At 35.8% G+C, this 20,951-nt stretch overlaps 1 protein-coding gene across 6 annotated transcripts in view; it reads right to left on the reverse strand.

Moving 5' to 3' along the window:
• MAPK10 (mitogen-activated protein kinase 10) overlaps positions 1 to 20,951 on the reverse strand; it is a 184,695-nt gene that overhangs the window by 5,256 nt on the left and 158,488 nt on the right. For 5 of the 6 annotated variants that reach the window (XM_074228604.1, XM_074228605.1, XM_074228602.1 and 2 more), the window contains 2 exons: positions 17,530 to 17,607; positions 727 to 865 (listed from right to left, as the gene is read on the reverse strand). In XM_074228604.1, coding sequence (XP_074084705.1) covers positions 727 to 865; positions 17,530 to 17,607 — 217 coding nt within the window. Of the gene's footprint in view, positions 1 to 726; positions 871 to 17,529; positions 17,608 to 20,951 lie in introns of those variants that run through there. The other variant, XM_074228607.1, reaches the window with a different exon arrangement.

Genomic DNA, 20,951 nt, shown 5'->3' on the forward strand with positions numbered 1-20,951 from the left:
TGAAATGGACCACTGAGTAACACAGTACGTACTGTAGCCAGACAGCACTGAGGACACTAAATCATCTCTATGTAAAGGTCGTGCTGTATGTATAGAGACCCATGTGGATCTGTATCTACATCCGTCTGACTAGGGCCAAAGGAGCAGGTAGATACAAGACAGACACATGCAGGGGTCACTGAACACCTTGCCATGCCAGTGAGAGGGTGGGCGTAGGTTGCTGGTTTGGTAGCCATTCATGTATACTTTATGGGAAAAGGCTTCTTTAATTGTGTGTGTGTGTGTGTTGTTTTCTGCAATAAGCATCACTGGAAGAAGAAGAAGAAGAAGAAGAAGAAGAAGAAGAAGAAGAAGAAGAAGAAGAAGGAGAAGGAGAAGGAGAAGGAGGAGGAGGAGGAGGAGGAGGAGGAGGAGGAGGAGGAGGAAGAGGAGGAGGAGGAGAAGGAGAAGAAGAAGAAGAAGAAGAAGAAGAAGAAGAAGAAGAAGAAGAAGAAGAAGAAGAAGAAGAAAGCAGAGCAATTAGAAGTTAAATATACACTTGGGCGGAGTTGCAATACATAACTCTGCAGAAGAAGCAAGCTGAAAGATTGTTTTCAATTTTAGATTTTGTTCTCTTCCTTCCCTTTTTTTCTCTTAATTATCACATCCCACACGCACGGTTGTGCATCTTTTCAGTTTCCTCATCTTCTGAAGAACTCTGGGTTTCGCAGGCAGGCGGCTAGTCACCTGCAACAACCAAGTGGTCCTGCCGAGGTCTCCAAGCTACTGTCAGTGTCAGATGCCAGGGTCTGGTCAGTGGACATGGAGGAGATGTCGTTGACAGAAGAGGATGGAGGGAGGCTCTCACTGCTATTCACTGCTGCACCTGTGCTAAGAAAATGAACACAAACATGACTAAATCTGCAATCCCAAGTATCCTCGCTAGCCTAAACCTGAAGACCACGATTCAGGGAGAAATGCTAATATATATGTGTATATATATATATATATATATATATATATATATATATATATACATATATATACATATATGTATATATATATATATATGGAAACTATCCTCCAATGAGAAATGATGAATGATTAAAATGATTCCTAATAAAATAAACAAATATTTTTGACCAGACTGGGGACTGCCTTGCAATAGCATCTCTCTCCCCCAGCAATGTAATTCAGCATCAGGGTTTAACCAGATTGTACATGCATTACTTATATCAGATTGCTCACTGTCTTGGGGAGAGCAGAAGGCAGAGAGGGAGAGAGAAAAATGTGGAACTCAAAATCTTACCCTAAAAATCTTGAAAACTGAACATCACATCTGTAACTTAGGTTCTTAGAAATTTGCTTGGGATGATGAGATGTCATTTGACTGGCTCAGGGTCACACAACCAGCATGTTAAAAGTGGGAGTTGAACCAACTCTTAGTCACTTCCTGAAACTAGTTAATTCTCGATACCATAAATCCTCTCTGAAATAATAATAGCTCACATTTCTAGAGGGATAGCAATTGATACAGATCTTCCATATCCACAAGAATACGAGAAACTATCAAACCAGGCTTGGAGGTCATAAGAAAAATCAAAATTAATTCCAAAATCCTGAGAAAGAAACACACAGTTCTCCAAGTGGTGTTCACTAGTGTGGAAATCTTTCTATTTACTTCATCTCAAATAGGTCTAAAACTTCTTTAATAGTTCTGCAATAGTTTCCTAAATCCTGGGCTTTGGCACGTGCCCCATTCTAACAGCTGGCAAAGATAATGATTTTGTATTGTACTGGTTCTATACATTCCTCCTATTGAGGAGTCAAAATTGAGTTCTATTTTTAAAACACCTTACCCTCTAGAGCAACTTCATAAACCTCTCATTGCATTCTAACTGAGGTTCCTGTCCATTCTTGCGGTATTAGTGCAATTGGTCTCCACCTTCTACTCTTTTCTTAACCAAAACCCTGAAAATCACAGAGTTGAACCTCTTCGTAGATTAATAAGTATTTCACTTTCTTTCAAATACTTCTACCCACTGAATCCAGAATCTCTATGCTTTCAAATCATGTCCAAATCCAACTTCAGAATTAGATTCTCTTTTCTTCATTGGATCTCTCCTTCACATATTTAGCACACTTTTCTAATGTATCTCCAATTCCCTGAAAACTTTGCTTTTCACTGATCAGAGCTGAAATCTCAGAAAGCTCTTCTCATTACACAAAAAAGAATGCTTCTAATTTGTTTTCTTACTTTAAAATTTCGAATTGCATAGCCCATTTTAACACCTTTTAGGTTTTGCTTTCAGTTTACCTAGACAATTACATTCTACTAAATCATTCATAGAAGATGAAAGTAATAAGGTAAAATAGTCTTCTAAAATGAAATTTTGCTTAGTCACAAATTATTTGCTATTTTAACAGCCACTTTCTTTCCAATCATCAGAGAAGAGTTTACAGCTTCAGGACCAGATACGGTTCTAGTCTTCAAACTGAAAAATGGCCCCTGTTTCTGTTTGTTTTCCTCTACTTTTGGAATCGGGGGAGACAACAATTTTAAACTTTCATTCTCCTTAATGACAGAACATTCTCTAATTAGTAAAACTGCCTTCCATTGTACTAAAGTGATAAATCTTTCGCTTTTCAGGGAAGGAAAGAGTATATTAATTGGGGAGTGGGGGTGGGGGAGAGGTCTGAGTCCTTTTTCATTCAAATTCCATAAAATCCTTACTTGTAACTAAATATTTCAGCACATTCAAAGCACAATCCCATCATATTTTGGAAATATACATTAAACAGATTTCAGTCACTAAATTTAGTTTCTCTTTAGTTTGCCATGCCATAAATTTCTTCATATGAGGAAAGAAATCCCTTCTCTGTCTGTGTGGCTGTGTGTTTGGATATGTGTATATGTGGACACATACATATGCATGTGCCTGTCTTCTCTCTCTCTCTCTCTCTCTCTCTCCCCATTTCCAGTTTGATCAAAATTAGGAAGATAGAGCTGAGATTATCTGCTTTGGAAGCTTTCTTCAAAAAACCTTCCCTCTCCTTTCATGCTTCTTTTTTTTGACTGATCAGATCACAGGAACAAGGTCAGTTGAATGAGGATACAGAATACAAACAATGATGGCACATATACTCTATGTTACATCAAACAAATAAACATAAACAAGCATTACTCATTTTCTCTTAAGTCTCAGGGTATAGATTCTTTTACTATGGTTCTAGAGTCTCTTTTCAGAGTGAGTTTCTAAGGAAAGAAAAATATCTAAGCAAGAGGTGATCTTGAGCTATGATAGCTTTATTCACTCACCATCTGCCCTAGGCCATGCATAGACTAGACTGTGGATATCCACGGAGCACAATCTAGAGTGGTCACTAAAATACAGAGTAGGGTTTGCCACACAATAAATATATCAAAGTTTCTAACTTATTCTCAAGAATCATTGCCAGGGACTCACCACAAAGAGAGCTATTAATACGTCTCTTTATAGGTTTTTACAAGTTTTGCCTCAACATAGGGTTGAGGTTATACACTTACTCATGCCATCACTAGCCATCATTCATAATTCTTGTAACTCAACCAAATGGCTTCTTCTGTTAATCACTGAGGAAGGATTTTCCTTAATGTCAAGGAGCATGATGTTTGCCTAACCAAAAAGCCTCCCTCCCATTGGGGCACAAGGTTCTTGCATCAGAAACTCTATCTTCCCCGAAAGGAATTTTGGGAAGTAGGCTCAGCTGCCTAAATTGACCAGCCTTGGTCAATGATTTATGGCTAAGATAATGCCAAGGAAAAAAATGTCTTTTCTGTATAGCCTGAACCTACAAACAGCTAAATTGTCACTCTTTTTAAACCCTTTATATATGTTTTCCTCATTCAGATTCCTTCAGACAAAAGAAATTTAGGAAAAATGACTCATTGCCCAGTGAAGTGGTGGAGGACACTGAATTGAAAAGCTATTAATCTAGGTAAATATTTTACTCTATGCACTCTCTAGATGTTGCAAGTGTCCAATCACTCTACTAACTCAGAGGGAATCACATCTGACAAGAAATTCTCAATCAAGATGAATGAAGTTTCTTGGGACAAGTGAACCTATTAACAGGGGTTCAATGACTGTGAGTCAAACTGGGAGCAGAAGCAATTTTTTTTAGATCCTAAGGCAGGTTATCTCTTGATAAATAGTAGCCTTAGGTTCCTAGTATACAGAATTAAAACAAATTCAGGTTTAAAACATTTCAGGTTTCCTTGGAGTATCCAGTCAATCATTAGCATTCTGTGAGACTCTGGGATATATAGGGAAAGCATTTCACAGGAGAGGGAGGAGGAGAGAAATAAAGGGAAGAAAACGGGAATAATTAGAATGTAACTGACAGGATTTATCATAAGAAAACATCTATATTCTAGGGCAGGAGACAAGGAGAAGTGATCAAATACTTGAAAGAAATTCTTTTAGCTCTAACTTCAAAGTCCCTTATCCAAGAAGAAAAAAAATAATTTTAAAAATAGTGTGTTTTAACTGTGTGTTTTACCATGTCCTTGCATAGTTTTTTTTATATATTTTATTTCTTATTCAACAGGAATCGGAACTTTCTAATATAAGATCGCCAGATGGTTGGTGGATTAATTTATCAAGAACTACAAAATAATTGGTTCTTTTCCCCACTCCACTCTTCAAAGTATTATTCCCACACCTTTCTACCTAGAAAATGAAGTGCATTTTCTGTAATATGAGATTATATAACAAGAATGGCTGTTGTCAACTGTGCATTGTGACTCAATTTAACCTCCAAGTTAGCATTAAACTGTTCCTGATCAGAGAAAAAAATATATAGCAAGAATGGATAAGAGAAAAGATAGAATGCTTTTTGCTTATTGGATACTTTTGTCTAGACAGACTTGCCTTTATAGTATGGCAGGATACCAGGAACCCTACATTGCAAATTTAGCATTAGAATGGATTTATCAGTTGACTAAGAAATTCTCATCCTATTCATTTGTAAAACAAGAAGAGTTCCATGGAACCCAAAATGTGAATATTTTTAATAACTTTGAGAATTACCAGAAGATGATTAACAAAAGTATGGTCAAATATACTTATTAATATGAAATGGCAACATTTAACAGAAACTATTTGTTTATACCAAGAAGCACTAGCCCACTTGTCTCTGTTGCAGTAAATTTAAGGACTTAGAAGTGGTTCTCAAAGGAGCCAGACCAGTAAGTGATGCAAGAGTTCTTTATTCTGCACATTAAACTCACACAAGTGAAGGTGGGAGAATTAAAAAAAAAACTCTAGGAATAAAACCACAACAATAAGGAGAAGAAAGGGATGAGGAGAAAACCACTATGTGCAAGTTCAATGATGCTTCTTTGTATTGGTATTCCTAGTTTCTTATCTTTCATCATTCTTCCTTGGCATATGGAAAACTAGGGTCTTACAAAACTACACAATGATAATAATAGACACAACAGTGGGCTAACACCAAACCCATAGAACTGACCAACCAGGAAACATTTGAGGACCATGGGGTTTATAGGGAAGGATGGGGTCTAGCAAGATAAAGTTTCTAGCAAATGTAGCCAATCCTGAAAACTTCCAGGAATTAATGAGATAGCTCTTTGGGGGGGAAGGGGCTATGTAAGCAAAGTTCCATATGAGGGAGGAATTGACATGTATAGAATCCTGAAGCAGCAATTGCTAGACCTTCCAAAACATGGGTTTGGATATCATAGTAGTCACATGAAATAAAAGGAAAAAGGGGAGATGTAGGGAGAGGATGAGAATGAAGAAGAGAGACAGAGACAGAGGGAATCAGAGCAATTCTTTTAGAATGACCCTGTTTAGCTAGAGCTCTAAGGTTCAATTTCCCTTTCAGTATATTGCATTGTTGAGGTCCTGACACTTGAGAGATCTCTTTTATTCTTCTCCTTCTATGTTTTGTACATGAAGCTAAAATCTAAACTGGTGTTGTCCTTGGTTGCCATGTCTTTCTAACTGGCCAGGATATTGTGTATCTGGTGACTGATACAGTTTCTAAAGTTCTTTCTTTAAGAAATAGCAATGTTAGAATCAATTTTTCTCCATTTCTCATTTTTCTGGGTTGACATCTTATACATTTGGTTGCTATAAGAGCATGCAGTGACTTTTTACTTTACTCTTCCAACTTGAAGCCAATTTTTACCTTGCTCTAATTTAGACCAGTTAACACTAATGATCTAAAATGCATGCTGAAAATGGGTTCTGAAATAAATGTCATTGACCAGTTGTACTTTATCAGTTAAGATAGAACTAATCTCCTTTGTTTTTTGGTTTGATGTTTTGTTCTTTAATATGTTCATTAGGTGTTTTCTGAGTCTTCTTGAAACATTCATTATGTTCATACCTCTGTCTTCTGTGACCTTTGGTCTCTTCAATTTCTTTACTTCAACTTAGATTTTCTAGTATGGCTTACCCTGCCTTTAGTCCTGAAGTCACCAATAGCCATATGTCATGTCCACTTAGTTGGGAGGATCTTCTTAAATTCTTCAAAGAATTTCTCTCCTTTATTCTCTGTAGATGTTGGGACATAATCTCATCATTATCTTCAAAATGGCCTCTTTGTTTCCTAACATTCATCATCTTCAGAACAAGGTGAGATGACCAATTGGCTCCCATTTCTTGTTGCCACACTAAAAATCAAATCTATCCTTTCCATTTTTTGCTTCTCTGAATGTTTGCTTCATTCCTTCATTTAGCAGGAAATTCTTTATATCTTCTGATTTAATTTATAATAAGAAATTCAATAGACATATATCTAGATGTGAGTTAATATATAATTTTTAGTTTAGCAACTCTTTTCCCATATTCTGCCCCCATGGCTGGTTATCATATCCCTTCCCCTCCAAAAAAATTATTCAACTTTCTTATCACAGCCTTTTTTTTATTTACTAGGTTGATCCCTGAAAAGCAAACATTTTCCATCAGTGGGCCTGTTCTGGAAGTTTTTCCCATTTGGTAGTAAACCTCCATGATCTGCACACTGCTGGTCCAGTTTTTAAGAATCTATGATTACCTCCCTTCCACAATGAGACATCTAAGTAGAATTTCTGTTGCAGTCCATTTAAGATATGTCAACACAAGATTTTTAAAAATTATTTTAATTAGAAACAATACTGAAGATTAGTACAAGTAACTATACTGGTTTAATATTTATATTTAAATTAATAAATTATAGTAACACTTTTTCAGTTACTAAGTCTATAAGTTTCATTTAAGTCTAAGTCCATCAAGATCCTTTGTCCATTATCATTCATTTTACTCATATAACCATTGTGTATGGCATTCTTCCTCTTCTGTTTTTTTCTCTTCAAATTGTTTCATAGAAGTCTTTCTATATTTCTTTGTATTTCTTATATATTCTCAATGCATTATAGTGATTCATTATACTAATGTGACAGTATTAAACCTTTCTTCTCTTCTTGGAAATTAGGGTCACTACAATCTTGTATTTTATATATAATGACACTATGAAAATTATTGAACAACCCTTCCTTTTTATTTTTGATAAAACAAGTCTATGGTTTATTTCCATCAATTGTTTTTGCAGGGGCAGCTAGGTGGCACAGTGGATAAAACACTGGCCCTGGAGTCAGGAGGATCTGAGTTCAAATATGAACTCTGACATTCAATAATTGCCTAGCTGTGTATCCTTGGACAAGTACCCATTGCCTTGCAAAGCCAAAAAATAAGTAAAATTAGTTTTGCAACTTTTTGCATATTGCTAGATTGTTAGTGGCAATGTAGTACAATAGAAAGAGTCCTGATGTGGCTTTATTAACAGGTAATTTTTTAAAGGGCAATATTGAAGTAAAAATTTTTTAGCCTGAGTGAAGGCATTTGGCCCTAAGATTTTTGTTGAACTTTTTCTAATTTTATTTTATTTTATTTTGTTGTTATAATTTTATTATTAATGACATATGTATAATTAATAATAAAATTAGAAAAATAAAATAATTTAGGGCGGCTAGGTGGCACAGTGAATAGAACACTGACCTTGTCAGGAGTACCTGAGTTCAAATCCAGCCCCAGACACTTAATAATTACCTAGCTGTGTGGGCTTGGGCAAGTCACTTAACCCCAATTGCCTTGCAAAAAAAAACCCTAAAAAAATAAAATTAAATAATAATTAATAATATGAGAAAATTAATAATAATAAATAATATAGAAAATAAATGATAATAAATAAAAATAATAATAAAATAAAATAATTTGTTATTCTGAATCCAGGCATTGTTTCCCACAGAATATTTCATGTAAACCCAGTTTATTTTCAGTATTTTTATCTTCTATTTTGTGGAAATGTAAAGAGCTTATCCAGATTAGCTTGACTTCATATTCTACCTGCTGCTGGCATGAAAATGTTTTATGTGATTTGTCCACTACTGAATTTTATTTTTGTGCTATGTTTATAAGCAAGTTTTTAATACTCACCATATTTGTTATTATTTGCTATATGTTGGCATATGGAAAAAGTCATTTTGTACCATTTTCATTATAGTTTTATTTGCTGAGTTAATACACATTTATGGTTTACAATAATAATTTAATATTGATGATGTAAAGACTAGCAAACCTCCTTCTGTGGGGGTGGGGGGAGGGAAGTGTGATTGGGGGAAAAATTGTAAAACTGAAAATAATTAAAACCTTTCTAAAATTTAAAAAAAATAATATTGATATTAGCACATATGCAATCTTTACAAAAAGTAGGAACTAATAATCAAGTTGTACCGAAAATCTCAGAAGTCTCCTAAAATTAGGAATAGATAGTCTTAAGAATGAGTACATTTTAAGAATATTGCACAGAATGGCAGCTAGGTGGCGCAGTGAATAGAGCACTGGCCTTGGAGTCAGGAGTACCTGGGTTCAAGTCCAACCTCAGACAATAATTACCTAGCCATGTGGCCTTGGGCAAGCCACTTAATCCCATTTGCCTTGCAAAAAACTCAAAAAGAAAAAAGAAATGATGCTAAAGATTGTGATGAAGTTAATGGCTTTTAAGAATATAGTCATATTTCTAAGCATTATATTCTGTCAATTCTGTAGGTCAGAATTTTTAAGTTTGACTACAAAAATTCTCTTTGTTGCCCCATTTCCCCTACTATTAATGGCCTTACCTTTAACCTAAACCTTTCTGTGCAATACATACATATACATATACATATATATATATATATATATATATACATATACATATGTGTATATATATATATATTAGATTTTTCAAGGCAATGGGGTTAAGTGGCTTGCCCAAGGCCACATGGCTAGGTAATTATTAAGTGTCTGAGAGCGGATTTGAACCCAGGTACTCCTGACTCCAGGGCCGGTGCTTTATCCACTACGCCACCTAGCCACCCCTTTTAGCATCATTTCTTTGAGGTATTTTTTGAGGTCTTCTATCAGATAGAGAAACCCTCTTAGATCTCTTTCTGAATGGTCAGAAATTGGCAAGATCAAAATTCTATGGGGGCAACTTGTGCATATCCCACATTCTACACATAACAATGAGAACACACCTGCCATTTGCTGTGTTTCAGTCGCAAATGATAGGATGCTTCCATTTGGTTCTAGAGAGTCTCTAGAGTCAAGTACCTCGGGAGTCAGACTAGAGATTGCAGAGCTTCTGTGATGATTGATATTCACTGGTCCTCTTGGCTCTTTTCTCATGTGAATCTCTGTTTAGTCTACAAGGATTATCAAATTAGTCAAGTCAAGGAGTGTTTATTAACTGCCTTACTATGTGTTAGGCATTATTCTAAACCCTGAGGATTCAAAGAAATGTAAAACCAGTCCCTGCCTTCAAGGAGTTCAAAAACTAATTTACCAGCTCCTTGCGTGCAGTGTCCTCCTAGAATTTTGAAAAAGCTGCTATTGGTGTTTCTCAGTGCTGACATTTTGGTTAATATTGGAAGGTATTCATCACTCATAGTGGTGGTCCTAAAGAACAATGGAAAGATATGAATGTGGATAGGTAAGAGAGTTTGGACAAAAGAAATAAATGGACACCATGCCATGGATTCAAGATGTACTGGATTGTCAGCTTGGCAGTCAGTGGTTCTCATTTGTGTAGTGGATACTATTGTAGTCCAATGTCTGAGGAAAACAACAGAAAGGCTTCTTACAACCATCTAGTTGGATTTTTGTCTGAATCCATGCCTTAAAGCAGCTTGGGGGGCACTATTTCCAAAGGCCAATGGAAAAAGTGATTGGAGACATAAACAACCTGGAAGTCTTTATGTATCTTGATGAAATAATTCTGTGAGACATTACAAGAACATGAGGAGAGATTGATGAAAGTATTGCATTGATTAGAGGAAGCTAGTTTAAAATTATACATTGATAAATATCAATTCTGCAGATTTTGTAGTATGCAAGACATAGAAATCACATATATATCCCAACAAGGTGTGAGCATGGGTCCAGAGAAAGTATAAATACCTCTTGCTCTTATACAATCTTAGAGACTTAAGAAATCTTCCAGGATTTGGTAATTAGTGAGAATTTATCATTATTGCTAAACCACTAAGTTATTTCCCTCATACATATATGATTGGAGAGACTCAACATAGAAAAGACAAAACTGATTTAAAACCTACAAAGTATTTTGGAGATATATAGACTAAGATAAGCAAGTCTTCAAGACTTAAGCAATTGCATTATTCAAGCATTAGTATTGGCTTATGAAAACACAACCAAGCCTTTTGTTCTCCACAAAAAATACTAGCCTGGAATGTTTGGTAGCTCTCCTGTCCTGAGAGGAGGTCATCAAAGACCAATTGAAGAAGATTACCTGACCATAAGACTCATTACCCTAGCCACAAACCTGAGTTCTTGGCTTTGAAGTGGGCTACCCCTGAAAAGTTCTTGGAGCAAAAACCTACAAGTACAGACTGACTTATCCATTGATTTATTTTGATTAAGTTGGATACTACTTGCCAGAAATGGGTACCAGTATTAGCCACCCATACTATAGGTCTAGAAAGATAATTAAGGATGCAGATGACTTGCCAAATGTTATCAGACATTGGAGGTATAATGATACTGGAAACTAGGAGCTATCTGTTATATCCAAGGAGTTGAATGCAACTAAATGGAGACACAGCTGAAAGCTTGGGACTTCTACCAGTCAGCCTGCCAGTTGCATATGTCAACCCTATTTTCATTGATCCAGTCATCCTTGATTCTCAGTGTCTGCAGATGACTAATGGACCAAGTGATACAAACCAAAGAGCCAGGAAATGATCCCAAAAAACCCTCAAGTTCTTGTCAGCAGAAGGCCCTGTCTGGCTAAGATACTGGCAGAAATTAGAATTGCAGAATGGAGTATTGTATTAGATTATGACTGTTTCTTTCACAGAACAGGAAGCAGCTGGGGCTGTACAGAGCTTACCCATCCAATTGCCAAGAATATCTTGCATAATGACTTTGGATAGAGAGGTCAAGAAGTATTCTAGAACTGGTAAAAAAACCACATTTTACTGAAACAATATGGCTATAGATGTAACCAAAAAGTGTGCAACTTGTGCTAGATAGTTAAAAAGAACCATTACCAACTCATATTTCCTATTTGGTGAATATAATAATTCCAGCAAGTCTTTGGAACTTGTTTCTATTAATTTTGTACACCTAGGAAGAAATAGGAAAATAGAAATAATTTATTAATGGACACTGATCATTTAAAAAAGTCTAGAATTGCTCCTTACATTCTACAAGGAAATCAACAGCTCAAACATTTCAAATAACCATTGTTAAACATTTTGGGACCTCTCAAACCAGAACATAAAAACTCACTAGATTCAAATATGTCACACCCAAAATATGGAACAGTTTCACCAAGAATACTACTAAAGGTGTTAAACCATATTTGATTATGTTCAACCAAGAACCAAGACTTGTATCTTAGAACATCATATAATGCATTTATTCTAAAGCAGTAAATCTCTCAGTTGAGAGACAGCTAAATGAAACCTACCAACAAAGCATAGTTTTAATACAAAAGATCTCTGGAAAAAACAAGAGATGGGGATGGCTAGTTGGCGCAGTGGATAGAGCACCGGCCCTGGAGTCAGGAGTACTTGAGTTCAAATCCGGCCTCAGACACTTAATAATTACCTAGCTGTGTGACCTTGGGCAAGCCACTTAACCCCATTTCCTTGCCAAAAAACACTAAAAACAAATAAAAACAAAAGATAAGACTCAAAAGTATAATGTTAAACCTTTCAACAAAGAATTAGAGAAATCTTTGCCTTAAAGGGGCTCACAACTTAATTGAAAAATGGCTTACTAATACAATGTTGGTAAGAGACTGAACAACTGGTTATTTACAAAACAACGCAGGTGAACAGAGGAGGCTTTATATAAACCATTCAACACAGCCACTTACTGTCCATAGGAGAATTTTTCAATAAGCAAGTGAAGGGAAATGATAGACTTTCATCTCACTGAACACTGCACAAAAGAGACAGTCCATTGGTTGTACAAAGACTCTGAATCAAGGCAAGGGTGCTTAACAGTGATGTTGCCATTGATGGAGGCTATTATAAAATAAGAGCCTTGGATCAGAAAAAACCCCTCTAATCTTGCCCAGAACTGCCACTATAGAAATTTCTAGAGGGCAGATACACAGCACAATGCTTGTTCATATCGTCAGCCCAGGTGAAGACAAACGAGATGTAGAAAAGAAGATATCCAACAGGAATAAGGAAACAATCACTCGAATAATTTGTGATCTTACTGGTGAACCTGACAAATATACAAATAAAACTAGAAAGTGATTGTGCTTTGTATACAACTGCCTGTTTATCATAGCATATGTTAATTGTTTAAGTATGCTTGTTTTTATTTTGCAGTTATATTAAACTGTGTTTTATATTTTTGCTATTATCTATCATAACAATGTTAATAATTTTGTTCATTGGGGGTAAATGTTAATTCTAATAAGTACATTATAATACTATCATTTATATAGTATTTTAAGATTTGCAAAACATTTTACAAAATATTTGGTCTTCACAGCAACCTTGTAAGGTAAGGGTTATTATTATTATCCTTATTTTACAAATCAAGAAACTGAGGTTAAGAAGCTGTGACTTTCCCAGTCACACAAGTTAGTATCTGAAGCAGGATATTTTGTATATGTGAACATTCAAATAGATACATATAAATATAAATATATGTATAATTATTGATAGTATTGTTATGTCTATCTAGCTATTCTTTCCTTTGTTGTTTGATATATTGTTGTATACTATGAATATGCATATATGCTCTCTATGCATAAAGCAGTTACCACAAATTATTTATTCCATCAAGTTCACTTCCATATTATATATATAAAACATATTTATATATATACATATATATAACATAATTAAGAGAGAAAATCTCTTTCTAGCTGGCAAGACATATTGTCTCAGCTAACAGAATCATCCGCTGCTTGGCTGGAACCCAAAGGTCATTCCATAGCCGTATTCCTGCTCCTTAAGGACTGAGATGATAAAGAAGGGGAGTGTGACCTGTGATGTAGGTGGAAATGCTTTCTAATATCTATTCTTGCTAGATCTTTTCAGTAAATATACCTCTGTAAAAACTAATTGATGTTAATTGATTAAATGATAGGCATTAATCACTATTAAACACGTCAATCTTAGAATGCAGAGGTAATATTAACAGGTACCAGTTAGATTACAGTGGAGAAATAACAAGCAAAACATACTGGAATGGGAGATTGAGCCAATAGCATTAGATACCCTCACTCCCCATGGTACCCTCAAAACTCAACAGGGGAGAGTAAACTGCTTTGGGGACCCAACTTTCAAGTGGAGTTTGGAGAAGGATATGGTCTTCCTGGTAGTCTAAATAGGCTATCGTAAGTTCAAAGGTTTCTGAATTCAATGATTAGGCAGGAGATTTCACAGACGGAGATTCTCATTAGAGTTCTCCTTAGAAAAGGAAGAGAACTACCAACATGACTTCTATAGCTAGAGGATAGGAGTCACATTATGGGAGATCCGACATTAGATCTTGCCATGAGTTATTTAGACAGAGCAGGTACAAGATGAACAAGAATATTTTCTTGGTAGTCCTTCAAAGTGCCTTCACCTTCTGAGAAAAATCTAACAAGGTATTTGAGGAATTTATATTCCTGAATTTGTTATAGTGTCCTATAAGATTTTTGCATCTTGGGGTGGCTAGGTGGCGTAGTGGATAAAGCACCAGCCTTGGAGTCAGGAGTACCTGGGTTCAAATCCGGTCTCAGACACTTAATAATTACCTGTGTGGCCTTGGGCAAGCCACTTAACCCCATTTGCCTTGCAAAAAAAAAAACACCTAAAAAAATATTTTTACATCTTATGCATTTTCTAAGGTGAGGGAAAAAAGGCTGATATTGTACACTGAGTACTTGAAGGGCAATTGGGAAACTATTACCCACATTTAGGAAAATCTAGACAAGACCTGGGCAGCTAAGTGATGCCATAGTGCCTCAGTTTCCTCATCTGCAAAAATGAACTGGAGAAGTAAATAGCAAAACACTCCAGTATGTTTAACAAGAAAACCCCAAATAGGGTTATGGAAAGTTGGACACAACTGAAAAATGACCAAAGACAGAACCTCTGCTACAAGAATATCTAAAGATTTTCCTTAAGGATCCAGGTAGGGACAATGAGAAAAAGAGATTCAATTGACCTTTTGATTAGACCCCTATGACAAACCTGGAGAATGGAGTTTGGACTACAGGTTACACAGATTTATGACTATGGGGGGGGGGGGGGGGTCAAATACTCAGTACTCTTGGGATGAACTCATTAAATCCATAGTTATTTAGGAATAGAGTTTCAATAATTGAAACCTCTTTTCTCATATTCATCTTTATAAAAAAGGGAATACATTTAATACAAAGTAGTATACTACTTATACAAGTTTCTGAGCTGAAATTCACAATTATGTTGAAAAAAATCCAACTTCAGGAAGAAATAAATTATTTTAAAATTTCATTCTACTTTAATTAACTTGATTAAGACATACAATAAAAAGGGTGTGAGCAAAAAAGGGTAGGAGGATTTTTTTTCATTTTAGGTAGAAATGCTGTTAAATAATAAATTATTTTTCTGTAATTTGAATTATGATGTGTAATCATTGTAAATCAATTCAGAAAACAAGTAGCTATGCTGTCATTTACAAGTAAATCATTATGCAAGTGAAGTCTGATAGTGAGAGAAGCAAAATTTATTTAGATTGACTTTTTTTTGGAATATACAGTCATTTTTTCCATCAATCTCACAACCATCTACTACTTTCAGAGGTACATTCATTTTTTTTCTAGTCACAATTAAAAATCAGAGCCAAAATCCAGATATAGTCACCATGCCTTCTGGAAACAAAGCTTAACTGAATTAACTTATATCTCTGTGGTCAGAGAAACATGAGGCAGTAGAAAGAAAATGAGTTTTGGGGTCAGAAAACCCAAATTCAAATATTAGCATTCTCTTTTACAACATGACCATGAACAAGTAATTTCTCTTCTCTGCTTCTCACTTTCCTCATTTGTAAAATAATGACGATGAACAGGATTGTTGAGAAAGGTGTAAGAACAGGAGTTTTGTGTTAAATCCAGAACCAACAATCCTGAGTCTGAAGAATCAGGTTTACTTCATTGGATAAGTCATGAAATCATCCTGGGCATCTGCTCAAGGAGATGGGGGGTGGGATACCAGGTGGCTTTTGGGGACCTTTCTAACTCAGGAACTATGATCTTTTGACTCTGGAGTCAAGGAATCATGGTTCAAATTTTGCTTCTGATTCTGTGTGAGTGAGCAATTCACTGAATTACCTCTACCAGAGTCTGTTTCCTCAACTCAGAACAAGGGGGTTGACTAGTTGTTCTCTGAAGTCCAGACCTATGACCTATGGAATTATGACTAGATCATCTCTAGTCTCCCTTCCAAATCTAGAATCCAAGCATGTCTTTGACTGCCACTGTTCCATGACAATCTTTTGTAATCCAAGAAATGGACATTCTTGATTCTCTTGATCCTTTCCATGTGGATGGTCACGCCAGATTTTTCCAAGTGCTTACAAATGTCTTCCAGGAAGCTCTGCAGAGACATCTGTAGGGGAGAGCATCTAGAGCTCCTCCCCCACATAACAAATCCCCCTTCACCTTGACCTTCTTGTTTTTTGCACATGGAGATGAACATCTGGGGAGTACACATCTCCCTCCTCATGTCTCAACATTTCTTTGCCATTGTGGCCACATTCACTTTAAGCGGTAACTTGAGGAAACATTTGGCCATCCATCCAACATATTATATAGCATATGACATAAATGTAATGGGGAGAAGGGGTTGGTCCCTCCTTCCTATAGTTGATGTAATCAAATGAAGTAAGGAATAGATAACAAAACTAATAAGGTATCAATATGCTAATGAAGTCAAAAAGGTCAATCCATATCCGGCCATAACTTTATGAAGTATGAAGGAGTTCTATGACTGAACTGAAAACACAACTAACTAAAATTTGAACATGACCTTGAAGGTCTTTCTAGAAGCTAAGCCTAGAGAAAGTTCAAAAGTTGGAGAGAGCTGGAGATTCAACCAGTAAGGAGAAGACATAGATTCTGTGGAGATAGAGACTTTGAGGAACAGAGTTTTAGGTAGAAAGCGAATTCCAGAAGAATGACCTCTGGTAGCAAGAAAGACTATGGATTAAAGAGAGATCTAGCCCTGATAATTAATAGTCAAACTATGGAAATAGAGAGGCAGAGACCCACCAAGCCCAATTGTGGAGCCAAGACACTGGGACTGGTGGAGAATAGCATGAGGACTTGATAAGAAAAGATATTGGGGTCCTTTAGATAGTAGGGCATAAATTACATCAGTCAAATGTGTTCCCTATGTACTACAACCATATTCTGAGTTTATGATCACTTATCCCATGGATGCTGTGTTTTGAGAATACTATTTCCCAGGTTACTAGGGAAAGAGGAGTGTGGAAAGGGAATATTTTGTAGATACTAATCTTACTATTCCTTTCTTTGCTTTGAAAAGAAAAGTGTCTATTGGCTCACTAAGAGGGGTTTATGAGCAATAATTTTGGGAGTATAGACTCACCTACTTCTAAACTAGGTATAGCCATCCTTTTGGGGACCTAAACCTTTACCCTGTGAGTGCTGAATGGGGGAGGTAGCTCAGAAGAATTGTTATACAAATAATCATAACACAATCCTAGTATAATTACATATAAAATATACATAATACATATAATATAGTATTTTATTTTAGAGAGGTAGTAGGTGACCTTGAAAGGTTTTAAAATGCGTATTCAAATAGTTTTTTTAAACATTAGAACTGAATGAAAAAACAAATATCCCAATTGAAATACTTATGAGAGTACTGTCATCATGAGTCCAGTTAGTAAAGGTGTTATCAATCCTGTTTTTCACAAGCATTTGCCAGTGGTAGACAACAAATAAAACAATTAATTATACACTGGGCCTGAGTACCTGAAGGAGAAGGTTGTCCTTTTACTACTCCATTTTTAGTCTTTTCTTCAGAATTCATTACTTCCTTATAGATCAGTTCTGTAAGAAATAATTGTCAGGGTAATTGTGCTTTGATTCAGGCTTCAGAGAAATTCATTATTCAATGATAAATGACATTTCAGATATAGCATTTCTTTTTGTATTTTTTCCATCACTTTCTTCCTAAACTTTACCAGTCCTGCTGTGCTTATTTATTCCGGCATATATCCTTACTATAAACATCTCTTTAAGAGTTAAATCCTTTTCCTTTTGCTTTTCACCTTTAACTCATTCATTCAACTTATTAACTGAAGTATTATTTATTGAGAATCTATTATCTGTAAGGCTCCTAGCCTGGTGATTTGTGGATAATATAAGCGAAGATATTCCCTGACCTCAAGGAGCTGACAAGGAGGAAAAATGAAACAAATATGATAATAATACTTCTTGATTTCTTTGATACTAATACGTCATTTGCCATTATAAGTTGAAACCTTTTCATATCCTCTCATCCTGAGTAAATCTTAATTTACATAAATCCTTCATATTTTCACATAAATACTGCACAGAAGGCTTACCTAACAAAATAATGCAAAGAAGAATGTTTAAGTGTTATGAATCCTCTAAAGGAAGAAGAGATTCCATTTGGGTAAATCTTGAAGATACAGGCATATTATCTGATCCATTGAGGGTCAGAGGATTGGATTGGAGTAGATTGCCTCTAGGATCTTTTCAAATTCTGAGATTCTGTATTCAGCAACTACAGATTATAGATATTGGCAAAGGGAAGAAAGTAGCTTCTTCTCTGAAGAGAAAGTTTTTTTAGTTTCAATATCCCTATGTCTTCTCAAACTCCATCTCTGATCTTAATTTCTCTTTATCTTGGTCAGTCTCTAGCTGTCTACAGAACCCTTCCATTTATGCCCTGACCACACTGATACCAAATTTGCCCATTATTGCAATTATTACTTCTCTCCTTATGCCCTCTCTATTATTCATCTAGATTTGTCAGTTCTACATTTCTATAATCAGCACTTTACAGACAACTCATTTCTAATTTCTTCCAGTCCATCCTAAATTTATCTGCTAATTTAATCTTTCCAATAGTAAAAGAATATTCTATATCTTTCCTGATGCTCTACACTAGTAGGAGAGACAGTAGGAAGTCTCTCAGAGTTCAGTGTTCAGCTACAAGTCTAGATGGACCAGTCAGGAGTCAAGTTTCATTACTACCTTCTCACTTCTTGGCAATCTGACCAGCTAATAAGGCTTCTCTAAACTCTCTTTTGCCCTTAATGAATACATAGGACCAGTTCTCTTCTTTCCTCTCTGCCTGCCCCTTAGACATTACTTTCTTTTTAAATTTATTTTAATTAATTAATTAATTTTGGCAAGGCAATGGGATTAAATGACTAGCCCAAAGTCATATGGGTAATTATTACGTGTCTGAAGTCTGATTTGAATGCAGGTTCTCCTGACTCCAGGGCTGGGGCTCTATCCCTTGTGCCACCTAGCTACCTTGAGACACTACTTTCTTCTTTTCTTCTTTTTCTGCAAGGCAGTGGGGTTAAGTGACTTTCCCAAGGCCACACAGCTAGGTAATTATTAAGTGTCTGAGGCCAGATTTGAACTCAGGTACTCTTGATTCCAGGGCCGGTGCTCTATCCATTGCGCCACCTCGCTGCCCCAAGACACTATTTTCTTAAGAAGACAAAGTTAAAGTCAATTCCCTTGGATCTGACAACATAACTTAAAAGGAGGTATATCAATTCAGAAGAAAATTAGGTAATTAGATGGAGTTATCAGGCAAACCAATACTGCTTTCTTTAGACTTCCGGCACATATGTCTATTAAGGAAACTGTATAGATTTCATCATATCAAATGCAAACTCTTCAGTTTTTTTCAACTACATTCAATTGATCCAACATATCCATGCAGTTGCATTTCTTCAGTCCTTTTAAATAAGATCCTAAGCAATAGTATTTAAAATAAATTAGGGCATATTTGAATTCTATGAAATTATAAGAACTCATAAGGTGCTTACCATTCCTGCCAAATCAACATTTGAATTACATAATCAAAAAGTTGAGATAAGTTTTTAATTAACATTTTCTAATTGTTGATTTGTGTGAACTCTTTCAATAGATCACATCCTATTCAGACCTTAAATGCATTTTGTGCTGATAAAAGAAGTTGAAATCCAAGATTTCCTCTACCAAATGAATTTCTATTCCACAGATCACTTACGATTACATGCGTTATATAAACTCCTCCATCTGGCATTTAATATTCTTTACAATCTGGTCCTTTCCTACCTTTTTTTCTGGTTTTGGTTTGGGGGGGGAAGCTAGCATAAAGAATTTTATAGCAATAATAAAACTTGAAACTCATGTGGTGAAGGTAAAGTGGGTGGTGGCATTTTCTCTTGCCAAATCATTACACAGGATAGCAAAAGAGGACTCGAGCAGGGAAAAAGGAAGATGAAAGTGGGCAAAGAAATATCAACAGAGGGAAATTTAGCATCAAAAAAGGAGATATTGAAAAAATGTGATAATCACATCAAATTTTATTTGGTTTCTCTTTGTTTTGTAGAGAGTAAGATTGGTTGCGGTTATGACTGGGTTTTAATTATTTTTTTATACCAATCAAGTCAAGTTCTGGAATTTAGGTAGCTGTAAGAGTTTTGATTGGTCCTGGAAATGGAAAAGGTTCTCTAAATTCATTAGAAACCCATTATATAGAAAAGAAAAACTAAAAAATGGCATCATAGCCCAACTCCATGCTTTTGTTTTAAGTGGTTAAATCCTTGTCTGGAATGTTCCCCTTCCTCATCTCCAAGCCCTGGCTAAAGATTCAGCTCAACCTTCTTAGGAGACCTTTCCCATTCCAAGATCTACACTGTACATGTCTCACATATCGTATCTCACATCTCATTTGTTCACATGTATCCACCATTGCAATACAAACTCCTTGAGGGCAGCAACTTTTCCCTTGTTTTACATCCCCAACACTTAGCATAATGTCTAGAATACAGCAGCAAATGCATGTTGACTAATAATTGACTGATCATATCTGACTTGTATTCCCTTCAAAAGAAATCTTAGAGGCAGCTAGGTGGCACAATGGATAGAGCACTGGCCCTGGAGTCAGGAGTACCTAAATTCAAATCCAGCCTCAGACACTTAATAATTACCTAGCCGTGTGACCTCGGGCAAGCCACTTAATCCCATTGCCTTGCCAAAAAAAAAACCTTATCACATCTAAAATACATTGTCTTTATTTAGCTATTTTCCAATTGTACTACCTAGTCAATGTAAGCTCCTTGAGGGAAGGGACTATTCTTTATTTTGTCACAGAATCTTGCACATAGTAGGTAGTTAATAAAAATTTACTTCCTCTTGTT

This window comes from Macrotis lagotis, chromosome 3 (assembly GCF_037893015.1).
Source record: "Macrotis lagotis isolate mMagLag1 chromosome 3, bilby.v1.9.chrom.fasta, whole genome shotgun sequence".
Lineage (NCBI taxonomy): Eukaryota > Metazoa > Chordata > Mammalia > Peramelemorphia > Peramelidae > Macrotis > Macrotis lagotis.